The sequence below is a fragment of the Mus caroli genome, chromosome 13 (assembly GCF_900094665.2).
Source record: "Mus caroli chromosome 13, CAROLI_EIJ_v1.1, whole genome shotgun sequence".
NCBI classification, from domain to species: Eukaryota; Metazoa; Chordata; class Mammalia; order Rodentia; family Muridae; genus Mus; species Mus caroli.
Genome location: NC_034582.1, coordinates 89,381,837 through 89,399,441, shown reverse-complemented (window position 1 = coordinate 89,399,441; position 17,605 = coordinate 89,381,837). Strand labels below are relative to the sequence as shown.

The 17,605-nt window shown below is 43.4% G+C and overlaps 1 protein-coding gene across 1 annotated transcript in view; it reads left to right on the top strand.

Moving 5' to 3' along the window:
• Nucleotides 1–17,605, top strand: part of Iqgap2 (IQ motif containing GTPase activating protein 2) — a 259,748-nt gene that overhangs the window by 155,446 nt on the left and 86,697 nt on the right. The window contains exons 8-12 of the mRNA XM_021180833.2: nucleotides 1,198–1,376; nucleotides 3,096–3,183; nucleotides 7,864–8,027; nucleotides 10,853–11,013; nucleotides 16,602–16,726. Coding sequence (XP_021036492.1) covers nucleotides 1,198–1,376; nucleotides 3,096–3,183; nucleotides 7,864–8,027; nucleotides 10,853–11,013; nucleotides 16,602–16,726 — 717 coding nt within the window. The remainder of the gene's footprint in view (nucleotides 1–1,197; nucleotides 1,377–3,095; nucleotides 3,184–7,863; nucleotides 8,028–10,852; nucleotides 11,014–16,601; nucleotides 16,727–17,605) is intronic.

Here is a 17,605-nt window from a genome sequence, read left to right as displayed (position 1 = left end):
CCCCCCCCCCGCCGCCCCCAAACTGACTATGACCAAATGAAATGAATATAAATAGCTTCATGATTTTACTGTCTTCATAACAAAATCTGCTAGAACTGGGTCACTTGGTCCTTTCTTTTATCACTTCCAAGTTTAAAACACCTACATATCTTCTAGGTAGCATCCGCTAAGATCTGCAGGTGGGCTTACGGGCTCCAGCCTCAGCACAATTTTAACCTGTTGGAGCAGACTAGGCTTAGTTTGCCCATACAGCCATCTGATGCCACTTTGCCCATCTTCTACAGTGTCTCCTCATGAGGCTGGGGACCGCCATGTTTCTTGCAGAAAGTCCAGCAAGTTTCAGGAATGCTCACCACATTTGTAGGAGCACACTCAACACCAAGACCACTGATGCTTTTGTTCTTAGCGTTACTCAAGGGTATTTGTTTGAACATAGCGGAATAATTGACTTTGGACTTTAAACTTGCATGTGTGCGATGTGAAAAGTAGAGATATCAGATGTAATTTTTGCTCCATAAAACATTTTCTCTACTTGCTGTGGCAGGGTATATTCTGCTGTGATTCTTTCAATATTGCAAGTTAAATTATAGCTATCTTTTAGAGCCCACTTGTTGTGTTGGGCTGTGTTGCCCTGTTCGGGAAGCAAGGGCTGACTCTGTGCCCTAGTGCATGGCTTAACATCTGGTCGATCTCACTGCCTGAACAAATGGGAATTACTTCACAGATGCTGGGATGGAGACCGAGGACAGGCAAGCTTGCAGAGATTGGCAGATGCTCCACGATTTATCCAAGGTCTCTTTTCTTGCTGTGCTCTGTGTATAGATGTGCATACACACATGAGTGCATTGCATATATAAGCCAGTTGTTCCTTAGGAGCTGTCCACAGTGTTATTAGTGACAGGGCCTTTCATTGGGACCTGAGGCTAGATAAGTAGGCTAGGTTAGCTGAGCCAGCTAACCCCAGGGACCCACCTGTGTCCACTTCCCCAGGGTTGGAATTCTAAGCACATGTCCCATGTCTGACTTCTTACATAATGCCAAGAATCGAGCAAGCACTTTATCAACTGCGCTTTCTCCTCACACCTTTTACTTCCTCTGTCTTCCTAAAGAAGACAGACTGCTTCAATTCATGGGGTATCAATGTTGTCAACGTCTTTTGCTGATTAAAAAGAAGTGTCCTTTCTCTTTCCCTTTCAGTACACGCTGCAGTCATAGCCATTAATGAGGCTATTGAAAAGGGAGTGGCCAAGCAGACCATTATAACACTAAGAAACCCCAACGCAGTGTTAACTTGTGTGGACGACAGCCTCTCACAGGAGTACCAGAAAGAACTGTGGGAAGCCAAAAAGAAAAAAGAGGAAAGTGCAAAACTGAAGGTACTTAGTTGAAGTCTGGGTGATCCATGTAGTAATGATATGGCTCTGAGCTTCTAACACGAAAAGCTGTTACTAATGTTGACCAAGATGATTTGTAAATCAACTGGCTGTGGTCTTTCTTGATTTGGGTGGGATTGAAGAGTTAGAAGACCCTAAATTAAGTAACATAATATATTCTTTCATGATGGGCACTAAAAGAATGAATATCATGTTATAGACTTAGAGACAGTGGCTTCAGGTCTTTCTTGGACCGTCTTGGTTGACAGCTTCGTCCACACTAAAACTTGTATTCCACACCAACGCTTCCCTCATTGAGCTCTGAGCTCCATTACTTCTTTGATGACCTTTCCCTGCCTGGTGGCTTTCAGCATGTCAGTGGCCCACCTACCCCGAGAGGCTCTGTTCCCTGCCTGGTGGAAGTCTTGGATGTTACAGTTCTCAGCATTGACCTTGGAGTCTCTTCCTTCTTCCTCATTCTGTTGGAATTCTCACCTTGGTCTTTTTCTGTTCTTCCTCCACTGAGCCATCCACTTGCTGAAGGAATGAGCTCGTAGCTCTAAGTGAGCCCCTCCCATGTCATCCTGTCCACCCCCCACAGAGTTTGAACTCTGCATCCCTGCCTTATACCAACCACAGCAGAAGAATCATTGTTTCCACTCGCCCACCCTGCACTGTTCTGTGCTCTGGCTCCTGGTTTGAAGGGAGTGCCACCTTGTCTAGATTGCCCCCTCTCCTGCTCCGAGCTGGATTCTGCGGCCTTTTCTTACCAACTTGAATCCACTGCCTCTCAGTCTCACAGCTGGCCTCCAAGATCTCCACAGGACTCCAGTAGCCCCGCTTCCACCTGGGTCTCTCTGGTTTCCTGTCATCCTCCAACCTAACCCCTCTCCGAAGATAAGGTGGAAGAATTCGTGTTTAATTCAGATCCAACATCACCTCACTAAAAACCTGTCCTGCTTGTCTCTTTCCTACTTAAGGACAGGGCCCGGTGTGATGGTGCACACCTTGAATTTCAGAACTTAGAAGAGAAAGACAGGCTGACCTCTATGAAATCAAAACTAGCCTGGTCTACAGATTGAGTTCCCTGTCTCAAAATGAAATGAAGTACAAGAAAACAAAACAAACAAACAAACTAAAGTCCGAGTGTTTAGCCTGGCCTTTGGTTGGTGTTCTCTACAATGCACAGACCATCTTCTGTCTAATAAAAACGTGCAGACTCAGCTTGTTGACTTTATTTTCTTTTAACCAAACCCACCTGCCGTCAGCCCATTGCTGATCTCTCCTCCACTCCTCCTCCAGGTTTGCCTCAGCTGTTACCACGGTTTAAATGTTTCTTTCCAAACGAGTTTGACTGTATTCCTCTAACTAGACTGTAATCTCTTCAATGCACATTTGTTATCTCTGATTTTTAATGTTATTAGACAGACTCAAATGAAATTTTCAGTATTTCCCCATTTTGCCTCTGTAAACATGGCCATATTGACTGATCCCTTCCCATTGTTCCCTGCTAGACCCTTAGCCTTGTCCACAGATCAGCCAGCCAAGCTGTTGGTCTTTGTACTTCCTGTTGCTCCCTGCAGAGCCCTGCATGGAGCAGATGTCCCACAGGTGTTTGTGTTGATTACTGAGGAGTGAAAAGGAGCAAAGCCCCCTTTATCTTTTGAGTTTCCTGCTTTGGAAACTGAGGCTCAGGGGATCAGTGAAGATTTTGTTTTGCAGAACAGCTGTATTTCAGAGGAAGAGAGAGATGCGTATGAGGAGCTGCTGACGCAGGCAGAAATTCAAAGCAACATCAGTACCGTCAACAGTAAGTGAGAAGTACCTGTTGGGAAGAGATATTTCTATATGGTGTATGCTCTCTTTGCCACAATCTGCAAAACTCCCCCCTCGTAACTTACAAAACTGCCTTATGTAATGAGAAGTCCATTAACGCTTCTTGTCGTTGTGACATGATATCCCACGGTTTCCCAATGAGTCTTCCTCACTGAGTATTGTTGCTGGTCCATACACAACCTGTTAAAGTATCTAGAAACTGCTTCTTTCCCGACTTCCTGTGGTGTGCGTCATTTTGGATCTGTCCCTCGTAGAACTGACACTGTTGTTTAGCAAAAGATTACAATGTAATGAAAGTGGTCCCTTGCTCTTGGTTGTGTGATTGTGTCCCAGTGAAATTGTACAAGATATGGTATTACTAACAGTTCTGGTTTTTATTCATTCACAGGCTTTAGTTTATAGGGTCTCTCTCTCTCTCTCTCTTTTCTGTTTCTTTTTTTCTCTCTGCCCTCCCCCAGCTTATATAGCTTTACTGCAACTGAATGAGACTACTACGGGGGCAAAATGAAGTGGCATGATAGCAAGTTTGGGTCTATGCTCCTGAACCTGTGTGGCGGTTACATAGCTCAATTCCTCTACACCCTATTCAGTTGGGTGACTTGTGTTCTAGTTTCTTTTCTGCTCGGTGGTAAAACGCTTTGACCAAATGCAACTTCTAGGAGGAAAGAATATATTTGACTCATCCTTACAGGTCACAGTTCATCACCAAGGGGAGTCAAAGTGGGAATCTACCTTGTCAGGATTTTTATGGCTGCACCAGAACACCATGACCAAAAAGCAAGCTGGGTGGGAAACTGTTTATTTGACTTACACTTCCATATTGCTGTTCATTGAAGGAAGTCAGGATCAAGACAAGAACTCAAGCAGGGCAGGAACCTGAAGGTGGAAGCTGATGCAAAGGCTGTGGAGGGGTATTGCTTACTGGCTTGCTTCGTCCGGCTTGCTCAGCCTGCTGTCTTATGGAACCCAGGACCATCAGCCTAGGGATGGTGCCACCCACAATGGGCTGGAAACTCCCCCCTAAATTGCTAATTAAGAAAATGTCTTACAGCTGGATCTTAGGGACATTTTCTCAATTGAGGTTCCCTCTTTTCAGATAACTCTAATTGTTTGTGTGTCAAACTGACATAAGACTAGCTAGCCAACACTAGAAGTAGAGGCATGGAGAAGTTCTGCTTGCTAGCTCAAGTGCAGGCTTGTACTTAGAAAGCTTAGCTCGCTTTCTGAAACAGGACCACCTGACAGGGGCTGAACCCTCCTCCTATATCCTTAGTAATCAAGAGTCTCCGGTAGTCAGGCTCACAGTACAATGTGATCTGAGCATTGCTTCAAATGAGAGTCCCTTCTTAGGTAACGCTAGGCTGATTCAACTTGAGAGTTAAAGCTAACTGGAACAGACTGTAAACAAAACCAAACCAAACCAGGAAACTCAGGTAGTTAAAGAGGATCAGGTGTGAATTTAGATCCATCAGTCATTAGACTTCCCCTCCCTCTAGTCAAAGTTATCTTTATCTGAATATCAGAAGAGGCAGTAAGCAATTCTATCTGATATTTATTCTCTCTGTATTAATATACATAGCCCATATTTCCCCCAAACTCTTAATACATGAAAGACCACTGGACCCATTTAACAGATCACATGAACTTCTGCTGAGTTTAAAATTGGATTGTCTGCCATCCAGAGCAGTCTGGAAGTTGCCTTCTATGTCACTGCCTAGATGGGTTGGGGATGTTCCTTATTGCTTTGAACACTCAACCAAATACACACCTGCAGGACTGACTGGGAGGTTCGCTCCTAAGTTGTTGGAGAGGCTTCGTCCTCCAGGGGCGAAGGATACCAATGCAGATTTCCATGTCAGTGTCCAACAGACACTGAGCTTGAGAATTTAGCTTCCCCACAAAATGCATAAGATCCACTGCTCTTGTCTTTATGTCGATGTCTTACAAATTTAGGGTGCTTGCTCATGTTCTTTTGTTACCTGTTTAGTATTCTGAAGCTGGAAGGCTTCAAGACATATCACAATCTCGAGCCTTCCTTTCTGGAATTATTTCTCTTGCCAAGTGAATTCTACGATTGAAAAAGAAACCGTGAATATGTGGGTGGTGATATACGAAGCCCAGCCTCGGGGCTTTCTTCCTTCTACTTGTGAAGGTTGAGATTTTCATTATCCTTGGCAGAAATGAATTGCAGGAAGAAATTAATACTGCCAATGAGCCATCTGAGCTCCACAAACTTCAAGAGGAGATATGGTCCTGTAGATGGAAATGTTTATAACTTAACCAGCCTTCTCTTTTCTGTGTTTAATAAAATTCTCTATAAATAACTACTTGATATCCAATGACCTAACTTTCTGACCACAGATTTTACCAAATCAGCTATATTTTCATTTTCATTTAAAAAATATCGGGTGATTTGTACCATCAGCACCAGCTAAAATTGGTAAGGGTGCTGTCTCGTTTGGTAGCTTTGGTCTTCTGAAATTTTCATCTCTGGAAAGGTTGTAGTCCAGTGGTTGTGAAAGTCCAGTGGTGTAGTCCAGTGAAAGTTGTGTAGTCAAGGGTGTGACCGTGGGCTGTTCATAAACTTTAAAATCTGCAAGTAAAGTATCGACTGTCTCCAGGCTCCTCCCAGCCTTGAAGGTTACTACATCAATACTGAGGCAGTTACAATCATAGTGGCCGGTTCAGGGCCTTGGTAGATGCTTTGGTGCATAGGTCAGCGGCCCCCTCCTCAGAGACTTCAGTTGTGTTTGCACTGCAGTCATTTGCTTCCAAGTTTGTCTCAGGCCTTCCATGTGGTGTGTTCTGACCACATTAGGACTGGGAGTTTTATTAAATGCAGAATGCAAATAAGACAATTTTGGTGGGTTTGGGAAAAAATACTCCAGAAAAAAATAGGATTTCTTTTTTATAATTTAGATTTTATTGATTTCTAAATGTTTTCCTGTGTGTATGTGCATATACCACACGGCATATCTGGTGTTCACAGAGATCAAAACACAATAGCTCCCCTGGAACTGGTATTTTAGGTGGTTGTTAGCCCCCATATGAATTCTGGAAACAAAGAACAGCAAAGGCTCCTAAGCCCTGAGCCACCTCTCCAGCCCCAAGGAAATGTAGTTCTAAGGGCACTCAAAGGAGATAACTTTCTGGAATATCTTTATAAAATTATTTACTACCCAATATTACAAACCTGCATCTAAGAAGCTCTCAGAGGTGAAGAGAAATCCTGCCCGAGTAACCCCAGGTAATCCCACGTGCAGCTGGAAGACTTTGGAATCCTACTGAAGCAGGACATAGCGCAATCGCACGCCTGCCTTTTTGGAATTCTTGCTTTAGCCAAGTGAGTTCTAAGAATAAAAGAAAAATGTTTGGGCTCTCTGGATCCTTTGTGCTGAGAGTAGTGTAAATTTGTGGGGTAGGGGTGACCTGAAGGGTTCCATTAGTCATGTTTCCTGCTGTTAAGTGATAGTTTTCAGTAGAAAGTTCCCGGGAAGCTCTTTAGGAGATAAACTGTCTTCCTGTCAAAAAGGGCCACCATTAGGAAGATAGACTAGCGCATGTCTGTTAGCCCCGGTACCCAGATGCCTTCCTTAGACGGCAAATCTTGTAGGCTCTGTCAGGTTTTCTATTGAACAGGGACAGCTCATTTTTTATTCCCCTGTTGGGTCAGCAATTGGGCTTCTGTGTTCTGAAACTCTGCTGATGTGCCATCATTCCAAGCCCCCCACACCCCACCCCGTGCTGAAGCTCTTTGTAACCTGAATGTTATAACTGATGGAGGGATTAGGCACTTAGGGTTGTTTCGCATAGTAGGGCAGCAGGGTATCAAATTCCGCTGTGGGCTTACCACGTACAGATCCACTGAGAGGTTATGGCATCAGGACAAGGCTTGTTCCTGGTCTTCATGTACCTTAATGATTGCCTGTACTGTGAGGCAGCATAGAGTAAACATACAGAACGCTGTGTTCCAGCTTTACCTACCAATGAGACACACAGAACACAAGGACTTTGCCAGCATTAGGGGTGAGGTGAGAAAAGAGCTATTCCTGAAAGAAAAGTTTTGGGGGTGTGGTGGAGCAAAGAGATGGCCTCGTGGGTAAAATGCTTGCCTCAGACATGTGAAGACTTGAGTTCAAATCCCCAGAACCCATGTATAAGATGAGATGGCACACATCTACAAACCCACTGTTCCTATGGGGAGGTGAGGGGCAGAAAGACAGGCAAAGCCCCAGAAGCCTCTGGGTCAGCCAGGAGTGAGTGGCAGTTAATGACTAAAGAGGCCCTATCTCAACCATGAGAGAACGTGAAGACTGATATCCGAGGTTGTCCTCTGAGTTCCACATTGTGCCCACACACTGGCACACATCCACACAACACATGCATCATACACACACACACAAGACTTTTGTAGGGATGTCACACTAGCAGCAATGATCCAAACTCAAGGTCTCTTGGTACTTCTGTTCTCTTCTGAACTACCTCAGGCATTTGAGTGACTTGAATCACTGAACTGACTTGCAAAACTACCCACTGTCACCCGCAGCTTTTCAGAATTTGTGGGAATTGACTGCCTTGCATCAGGACCTTGGGAAGAGGGGCTGGCCACAGAGGAAAGCATATATTCTTATTTAGTATGTCCCCCTACCCCTAGGGCTGGCTGCTGTGGACCACATCAATGCTGTCCTTCAGGAAGGTGACCCAGAGAACACACTGCTTGCACTGAAGAAACCGGAAGCCCAGCTGCCAGCTGTCTATCCCTTTGCTGCTGTTATGTATCAAAATGAACTCTTCAACCTCCAGAAACAGAACACATCGGTGAGGCACAGCTGTGTGTATGCTCATACCAAGTCCCAGCAAGAAGGAAGGCTGTTGAGAGAAGCAGGGAGTCAGGGTCTGGGATACAGCATCTCCAGCTGTTACACAGACCCAGCCACAGTGGTCCCTGGTGCCAGCCCCAGCGTTCAGTTTCCCTTTAACTCTTGCTTTTAGTCCAAGAGGAAAATGCTGAGGGCATACATAGGAAATTCAGGGGTAGTGTGCACAGACACATATGAGAACAGGCTATTGCTATTTTCTCTGTGTATGTGTTTGGGCTGAGAAGGGACTCAGAATTCCTGCTGCTCTTGCAGGGACCCAAGATCTATTCTAAGCACCCAGCTCATAACTGCCTGGATTCTAGCTTCAGAGAGACCCGATGCCTCAGGCCTCCAAGGGAAGAGCGCTTGCAGACGCATATTCACATACAGGCCCACACAGAGATTAAAAATAATGTGGAATAATTTTGACTGTATTGAAATGTGCTTTAAATCAGTATTTCTAGAAATCTGCTGCTAGGAACATTAGCAGCATGGCTTTTAAATTTTGTAAAATTATAATCCTTAGTATGTTAAAAGTATTAATAGTCATTTTCATATAAATGTTTGTGAATGAAAATGAGTGTGTGTGCTTGCGTGTGTGTGTAAAATTAGATTGGTGGTTACTCAGATATTTGCCCGGGTGTGGGTATAAGTATTGGAGCAGCTGGCACCTGGAGAGAAGCTGGTATGTGAAATTGTGCCCAGTGTGTCTCAAAGGCTCATGATTCTGTTGCATTCTGACAACTGAGCCTGAAGAACAGGAAACAGGAAGCTTAGCCATAGAGATGTTTCCCGATGTGTCTATCAGACTGAGAAAAAAGAATCTAGCTCCATGTTGACTGATACTAATAGAAGAGTAATTAATTTGTGGTATTTTTCCTGTGCTTGGAATACCATGCAACCAGCGTAAAGGAAGGTAGGAAAATAATAAGGCCCTGTGAGATAGCCTGATAAGTACAAGGCAGTTGCCATCCAGCCTGAGAACCTAAACTTGATTTCTGGGTCCTACACAGTAGAGGGAGAAAACTGTCTCTCGCGAGTTGATCCTGACATTTGCACGTGCGTGCGCGCACACACATACACACACACACACACAAAATAAATGCAGGTAAATAAATTTAATGAATAATGGTCATCACAAAAGGTCCCCATTAGTTGGAACAAAAGCCAGAGACTGGTATGTATTGGAGAATGGTGCATATTATATAATTTTTCAAAAGTCAATTATAGTGAATAACATCTATAAATCTTAGTGGGTTAGAAACAAGCAATTATAGCCTAAAAGGTTAGATTATAGAATGTATATTTTTAAAAGGTGTGTGTGTGTCTGTGTGTCTGTGAGTGCCTATAGAGGTCTAAGGTGTTAACCTGGAGCTAGAGTCACAGTTATAAGTTTCCTAGCAGTTCTGAGATTTGAACTCAGGACCTCTAGAAGAGCAGAAAGAATTCTTAGCTGCTGAGCCATCTCTCCAGTCCCTGGATTAGAGGATTTGTTGGTTTATTCTTATGTTCCAAGACCTCCCTCACTTTAACACACATTTTCTACCTAGAAATAAATACTTTATACTAAAAGGAAAAAAAAAACAGATTTTTTTAAAGCACCATACTTGTCCTTTTTCTCCTCTTCCACTTCTCCTAGATTTGAAGCTCAGACACTCAAGTCTAGCTCTGCCATGAGTCAGTGTCATCCACACAGCAGCCAAGTCTTCTCTTCCTGCCTTCCCGTCCTTTTGTCTTAACCTACAGGATGGGGGTGACTAGTGCATTAGAGGGGAGAGAGGAAGTACTTAGGCATCGGCTGTAACCTTGTAGCCAGTCACAGTGCATCAGGTGGCAAATGTATGGTCAGTCTGTGTCATTTAGATAAAATGCGCCTTTGCTTGCTACACTTTCTTGTTTGCTATAAAACACAAAACATGCATTATCAGGCTGAAATCAGTTTGTTTGAAGATTTTCTGTGGTGATCCAGAAAGCTATAATGTATACATTAATATAAATATACTTTGTATGCATAATATTCTGAATACGTCATTATGTATTCAGTTTTTAAAGTAAATCTTTTAAAGTTGCCTCCCTTCAATATAACAAAAGAACTATCCCTTTTGAAACTGATTAAAATATAAAATGATCAAATGGAAGAAAGTACTGAAAGAAAAAGATGCTCTGAAAGCTAACACATTTATGAATAATCCAAATAGATTCATGAATATATAAATTTGGAGGTACTTCCTTGTGTTACGCCCACCCCCCAAAATACTAGTTTCACCTTAAATTGCATCAAATATCTAAACCTTATAGCACATTTTAAAGTTTCTACCCAATTTATAAAAGCAAAATTAGCTTTGGGGGATAGAGTCACCTTCCTCAGCTTAAAGATCGTATTTGTTTTTCCAGGTTTATAACATTTAGTTAGGTAAAGCCCTCCTTTCCTGGACCCGGTTTCCAGTCATTTACTGTACTGAGATCTTAACTGGACCTTTCAGCCTGGTTTGTCTAACTACTGGCTTAATTGTCAGGTTGGATGGAGCCTGGAAGGCAGGCGGCACCTCTGGGAGTAGAGATCAGCGGTGGGATACATATTTGTGACATTGTAACTGTAGGTTATAGATAACACAACCCCCAAAACAATAATCTAAGGGAACCTAGGAGCCATTTACGTGGCTTTCCTGAAAGCCAATGAAGAGCAGGTGGGCATGCTCATTGTCATATGCATCCCGTGTCCAAAGCACATCTGTGTCGTGCATGCGATGCCGGGAGCTCACTCTACCCTGTGTTTGCCAACAGAACTACTTAGCCCACGAGGAGCTCCTGATTGCCGTGGAAATGTTGTCTGCTGTTGCTCTGCTAAACCAGGCCTTGGAGAGCAGTGACCTTGTGGCTGTGCAGAACCAACTCAGAAGCCCCACCATTGGCTTCAACAATCTGGACGAGGCACACGTGGACCGGTAAGGAGCACTTCCCGGATGCTCTTTCAGGGTGAAAAAAAAGTGTTTGGCAGGTCCCCCCCCCCCCCCCCCCAAGTGGAAAAGTCCACAGGTCCTGCTTGCATTTTCTCAAGAGTGGTCTGCTCTGCCACGGAGGCTTCTTTATCCTCCTCTCCTAGAGACAAAATTATCATCTTATATTAACAACTAACTTTATTCCAAGTTAATACCTAGAGGAGCTGTTAAAATACACCAACCAAAGAGTACACATGGTGGGACTCATGACTCCAGCTGCATATGTAGCAGAGGATGGCCTAGTCAGTCATCAATGGGAGGAGAAGCCCTTGGTCCTGTGAAGGCTCTAAGCCCCAGTGTACAGGAATACCAGGACCAGCAGGAGTGGGTGGGTTGGTGAGCAAGGGGAAGAGGGGAGGGGATAGGGGATTTTCAGAGGGGAAACCAGGAAAAGGGTTAACATTTGAAATGTAAATAAATAAAATATGTAATTTTTTAAAAAGAAAGAAAGGAAAGGAAAAAGAAAATACACCTTCCTGAATAGGGGAAGGATTGTTGCCCCAAAAGGGATAGGAACTCCACAGGAAGACTAACAGTCAACTAACCTGGACCCTTGGGGCTCTCAGAGTCTGAACATCCAACCAAAGAACATACATGGGCTGGACCTAGGCCTCCCTACACATATGTAGCAGATGTGCAGCTTGGTCTTCAAGTGGATCCAGAGCAACTGGCATGGAGGGCTATCCCAAAAGCTGTCCCCTGTATGTGGAATATGTTCTACTAGCTGGGCTGCCTTGTGTGGCCTCAATGGGAGAAGCACCTAGTCTCCCAGAGACTTAAAGTGCCAAGGTGGGGAGGGAGGATATCCAGGAGGGCCCACCGGCTCAGAGGAGAGGGGGAGGGTGGAGGAGAGAAGAATTGTAGGAGGGGGTGGCTAGGAGTGGGCAGTGAGTGAGATGTAAAGTGAATTAAGTAAAAAAATTAAATTAAATTTTTAAAAAAGAAGAAAAAATACACCTTTCTTCCAGCTTCTTTAGGAAAATTAGAAGTAGCTATATATACAATGTACCCATTCTATTGACAAGGAAACTTCTAAGGTTATGGACCTTAAGTGGAGCCCCAAACTCTCTCCAATGATTGTTGGCCCAAAAGAGCCTTGTAAGCACTTTCATTTTCGGGTCACCGATAGCTGCATTTGCTAGTCAGGCAGATGACTTCAGTGGATCTACAGAGAGTACTAAGGCTGGAATTAAAAGACAAATGAGAGGTTTGTTTTTTCTCTTTGCTTCTGGATTCTGAGGGCAGGGCCTTAGCACACATACAAAGCACTCAGCCCTGGAATGAGAGATCAGATAGGAAAAAGGAAAGGAGATGAGTGACCCCTGAATTGCTGTGACCACCAGGGGGAGATGTCTACCCAGATCCTGATGAAAATTTAGCCAGTGATTCTAAACTGGCTCCAGATGGATAGCTAGAGCTGCATCAAACACAATTGCCAAGGAAACTGAAAGAGTTCTTAGATTCTGAGGAAATGGTGACAGGTCACTTGAGCATGTACAAAATGGCAGAAAAGAAGCGTCTTCCTGAAGAAATCCCTCCTCCTGTTCTCTTTGAACAAAACCCCTTGCTCTCACACAGCCCCCAGCATGTATTTCTCAGGCAGTGACTCCTCCCTCCGCTGCTCCTGTCAATCACAGCAGACACTGCTCCAAGCTTAGAAATCTGTCTGATGTCAAGTTTTCTTCTGCCCTTGGCCAGCACCTTCTGTGCCCAGCTGATCTCTGTGTCCAGTCCTCAGCTAAAGGCTTCCTCTCCAGGGACCACCCTCATAGCAGTGTCTCTCCCTTTGTGCAGTAGCAGCGTCCATGGTGAAGCTCCACCTCTTTCCTCTCCTCCTCAGGTCGCCAGTCACACTTCTCTAACCAACTTCTGAGCCCTCCTGATGCTGGAGTATGAGACACAGCTGCTCGCTTCTTGGAGATTTACATGTAACCGTGACTCTTAGCAAAGCAATTGTCAAACATACCAGGCCACCTGCCTTCTGACTGACAGTACTTCCCCCGTCCAGTACTCCAGCCGTCCACTCTGTTGATCAAAATTGCCCCCAGCTACAAATACCACTTCAGGAAAGGGACTCACTCCATTCGAGAGCCACATTGCCTGCATGAGCCAAGTTCATGATATAATAATAACTTAAGGACAGGGGTCACCCTGGCATAGTGGCACATACCTGTGATTCCAACATGAAGGCACAGAGGCAAGAAGATGAGTTCAGAATTCTCCTTGACTATATAGCAAGTTTGAGGCCAGCCCGGGCTACATGGGACTATTTCAATATGAAAATATTACACATATCTGTGTGAGTATGTGTGTATATATGTATAATTTATACAATTACACACACACACCCCACTACCACCACCACTACCAACATTAACAACAATAACAGCAAAAAAGAACAGTCTTATTTTAGTGCATAGTTGAGCCCCTCTGGTCCATATCCAAGTGGCATCCTGGTTTTGGACTTCTATGGGATATATAACAGAGGGGCCAGCCGGCCCAGTGTTGTTAGTGCTGGCCTGGCTGAAGCATATATATATATATATATATATATATATATATATATATGCTTATATATACACACACATATATGTGTGTGTGTGGTATGTATGTATAATATATATATAAGTTATATATATTATATAGGCTGAAGCATATATATATATATATATATATTATACACACACACACACACTGCAGCGATGACTTTGTACTGAAGAGCCTTCACTTGAGGGGACTATGAAGTCCTATGGGCTTCTTCCTAAAACTCTTCTCTTTGGCTCACTGGTACACATTTCTAAAGGGATCCTGGGTGTTGTCTATCCCAATCCTTAAGGATTCCTACAGAGCCATCACTTATATGTTTAAGTCCACAAGAGGCCCCGAAAGGCTTCGTACATTCTTAAAGAATGGCCTTGGTCTCTGAGGAAGGCTAGCCAGTACAGCTCTCCAGGAGTCCCTGCTGTTGGTTTCATCTGTGCTACTTGTTAGATGTCAGTAACATAACTTCTTTGTGACTTTGCGAGGCAAAATTCTCAAGCATAATCCTTGGCCCATTTCGGCCTACTTTGGCCTACTTTGGGTTGGCCTCCATTGGTGTCCATCATTCGTCATCACTGCTTCCTGTTTTGAAGAACTTTTTTTCTTCTTAAGCTACATTGCATAACAGACACCTCAGTGTCACCTGGAAGCATGAAGAACTTTGGGGACTTTTGTCACCTCCAGGGAAACACACTTAGGCTTGTTGCAGTATTCTTTTTAGCTTCCTTTGCTCACAGGCATCAGGGGCTACAGACAGAAGCCACAGGTGAATCGTGTACCTAAGAGACCGCTCTTTATTTCCTTGGTAACAAAAGATGAAACAGTACAGATTCTTGATTTTCTTTTTTCTTTTTTGGCCAGCTGCTTCACATTAACTGTATAATTTTCATTGGTAAAATTGACTCTTAAAAAAAATATGAGAGTTTCATGGTAGTAGACGGTAAAATTTTCCTCGATTTAAAATAAAAACTAATCAGAAATGTACAGGTGACAAACGAATCGAGATTATTCTAACTCCTGCATTGTGATGCTGAGAAAGTGTATCACAGCTGTCTTGAGTTGCCCATCAAGGCTATTGGAAGTGTATATTCATGGCTTTGAACTCTTGGTGGGCTTGGTGGGTATTATAAGCTGCTAATCTCAGCTACTCAGGCACTTTGGGCAGGAGGAGTAAAGTCACAGGCTACCTGGGCTTACATACCAAGTTTGAAGCCAGCAAGGCAACTCAGTGAGACCTATCTCAACATAAAGATAAAAGAGGCTTTCGGTTCTAACTCAGTGGCTGAATGCTTGCCTAGGCTACTGAAGGATTTGGGTTCAATTCCAGAATTTTGAAGGAAAGAGAAAAGGAAAGTCATTTTGTGTAGTTGAGGATTTAATTTTGTTTGGATTACATAGGAGATTGGGTTGTGAGGAGCTTTGATTACAGTGAATATTTCATAGACATAAAAAAAATACTTTGGATAAAAAAGCACTAGTAGTGGGGTGTTTGCTGCTCTGGAGGGGGGCAGGACCTGAGGCAGACTAAAGTCTCATGCAAGAGCCAACTTTATTCCGAGTATCAGACAGTTTATACTCTGCGGGTTAAGAGAGGTCACCTGAGTAAAGGTCTCGTGATTGCAAGCGTATACAATCACAAGGACAGTCTGCACGTGTCAAAACATTTTACCACGGAGGCATAGAAACAAATAACAATATCCAATTGTAATTAATAATCTAAAACTCACTCTTATCCACCATACCTGGAAGGAACAATTTTGGTTGTTTGAAGAAATCAGTTTGTCTTGGTTTCTGAAGAGTTTTCTCACAAGCACTCAGAATTCTCCTCACACAACTTTATTCTTGAACCATGTTTCGACAGTGGAGCTGGAAAGATGCTTAGCGTTCAGACTGCATACTGTTCTCATAGAGGACCCAATTCAGTTCTCAGCACCCATGTTAAGCAGTTCATAGTTGCCTATCACTCTGATTGCCAGGCAGTCCAGTGCCCAGGGCCTCCATGGCACATGTCCACACAAAGACCCATGCAGACACAATTTCAGAATAAAATACATTTGGAAAAAGAAAAATGCTTACACCATAAAAGTCAGTCTAACATGTGCTGACAGGGCTGTACAAGACAATTTTACCCGCTTGTCTACTCTTTGTCTAACCTCAGGATATTGCTCTTGAACAATGGGAGTTGCAACCTGTGTCCCAAGTCAGGCCTGACAATCTGTACTCAATAAGTCAATTAAAAGATCCAAGTTAAAAGTGGAGAACAGAAAAGAAAACTTAATCACTATAGCCACAAAGAGATCCAGGAAATCCCCACATCCATCACAGGGGTCTTGAAGTAAGATCAGAGTTTAAATAGAGAGTCAAGTATATGCATGTGTAAGCAGTTTGAGAAAAGCTGTGGTTCCACCCACTAGTGAGTGACCCATCATTGTCTGGCTTGATTCTCATCCTGTAAGGTAGTCTGACAAATTGTTAGAACTGTATGTAGTCTCTGTCCAGGAGATAAGTTCCCCTTCTGGCTGATACACTTTCCTTCTCCCAGAATAAATTCTCTTTTCTTTGGCTTCCATCATTTGAACATTCTAATAGACTGAGAGACACAAAGTATCTTTTCTTTGGCTTCCATCATTTGAACATTCTAATAGACTGAGAGACACAAAGTATCTCTTTAGAAACACAAAGTGTCTCCAGGCGTGGTGGCGCATGCCTTTAATCCCAGCACTTGGGAGACAGAGGCAGGTGGATTTCTGAGTTCGAGGCCAGCCTGGTCTACAAAGTGAGTTCCAGGACAGCCAGGGCTATACAGAGAAACCCTGTCTTGGAAAAACAAAAAGAAAAGAAACTAATAGAAACACAAAGTGTCTCTCTAGAAAGATCTTCACTTTTGCCCGGCTGGTTCCAGCATCTCCACTTGGTCCCTGGGTAACACTTGAGAGGCAGGACGTGAGGAGTGGGAGAAGTCTGAGCTGAGGCTTTACTGTTTTCTCTTCCAGTTATGCAGACGCACTACTCTCTGTTAAACAAGAAGCATTATCCCAAGGGCAAGATACCTTAAGCTGGAATGAAATTCAGAATTGTATTGATATGATTAATAACCAGATTCAAGAAGAAAATGACCGTAAGTATGGAACATTTTCCTTCTGTAGAGAACTTGGAGAACAACGTGTGTGGGCTTTGTATTCTCTAGATGAGAGTTCTAAGAGTTTTTGCTCATGGGAGCATCCAATTAACTCTCAATTATTATAATAGTCTTGTGCAAAACATGTACCAAAGTCCATGAAAGATAGAAAACTAAATCGAATTCCTACCTTTTTTTTTAGCATAAAAAGCACCTCCATAGTTATGTTTTAAAGACGACTTCATCTTTATATTTTGCCTTTCAGTTGCACGTTTTCCTGAACTTTGACATACTTTCCAGCCCTAGGAATGAACATTTGGAATATAATCTGACCATATGGTCAAATATCATGATAATTTGTTGTTTCTAAGATGATGAACAGGCATGGAACAGAAAAGTCCCAGGAGCTTGTAGCCTGACGTCAGCTTGCTTCCTTCTTCTCGGCCTGTGGTTTTACACAAACAGCAAAAGAACAGAAAGCTGGGTGGGTGACTCTTGTAGTTACTGCACCTCTGCAGCATGGATGAACAAGTTCAGGCCTCGGGTTATTGTTTCCATCATTAAGGCAAGCCAAGCTTGTGGAGTTGTTAGCAGCAATGAATGAGAACCAATCAAATCACTAGCTTCCCTTCTCGAGCGCAGGGTTCCTTCCCTCCTTCTTCCCTGTCCCCCACCTTCACCCTCTTCCTTCCTTCATTTTTTTTTAAATTTTTATTTATTTATTTTTTTTATGAGCAAGATCTCACTATATTGTCCAAGCTGGCTTCAAGTTCAAGATCCTCCTGCCTCCATTCCCAGGCTTGCCCTCATGCATGACCCAGCTTTAACTATTTTTTAATTAGGCATTATGGGATGTATTTATAGGCTAAGTAATAATTA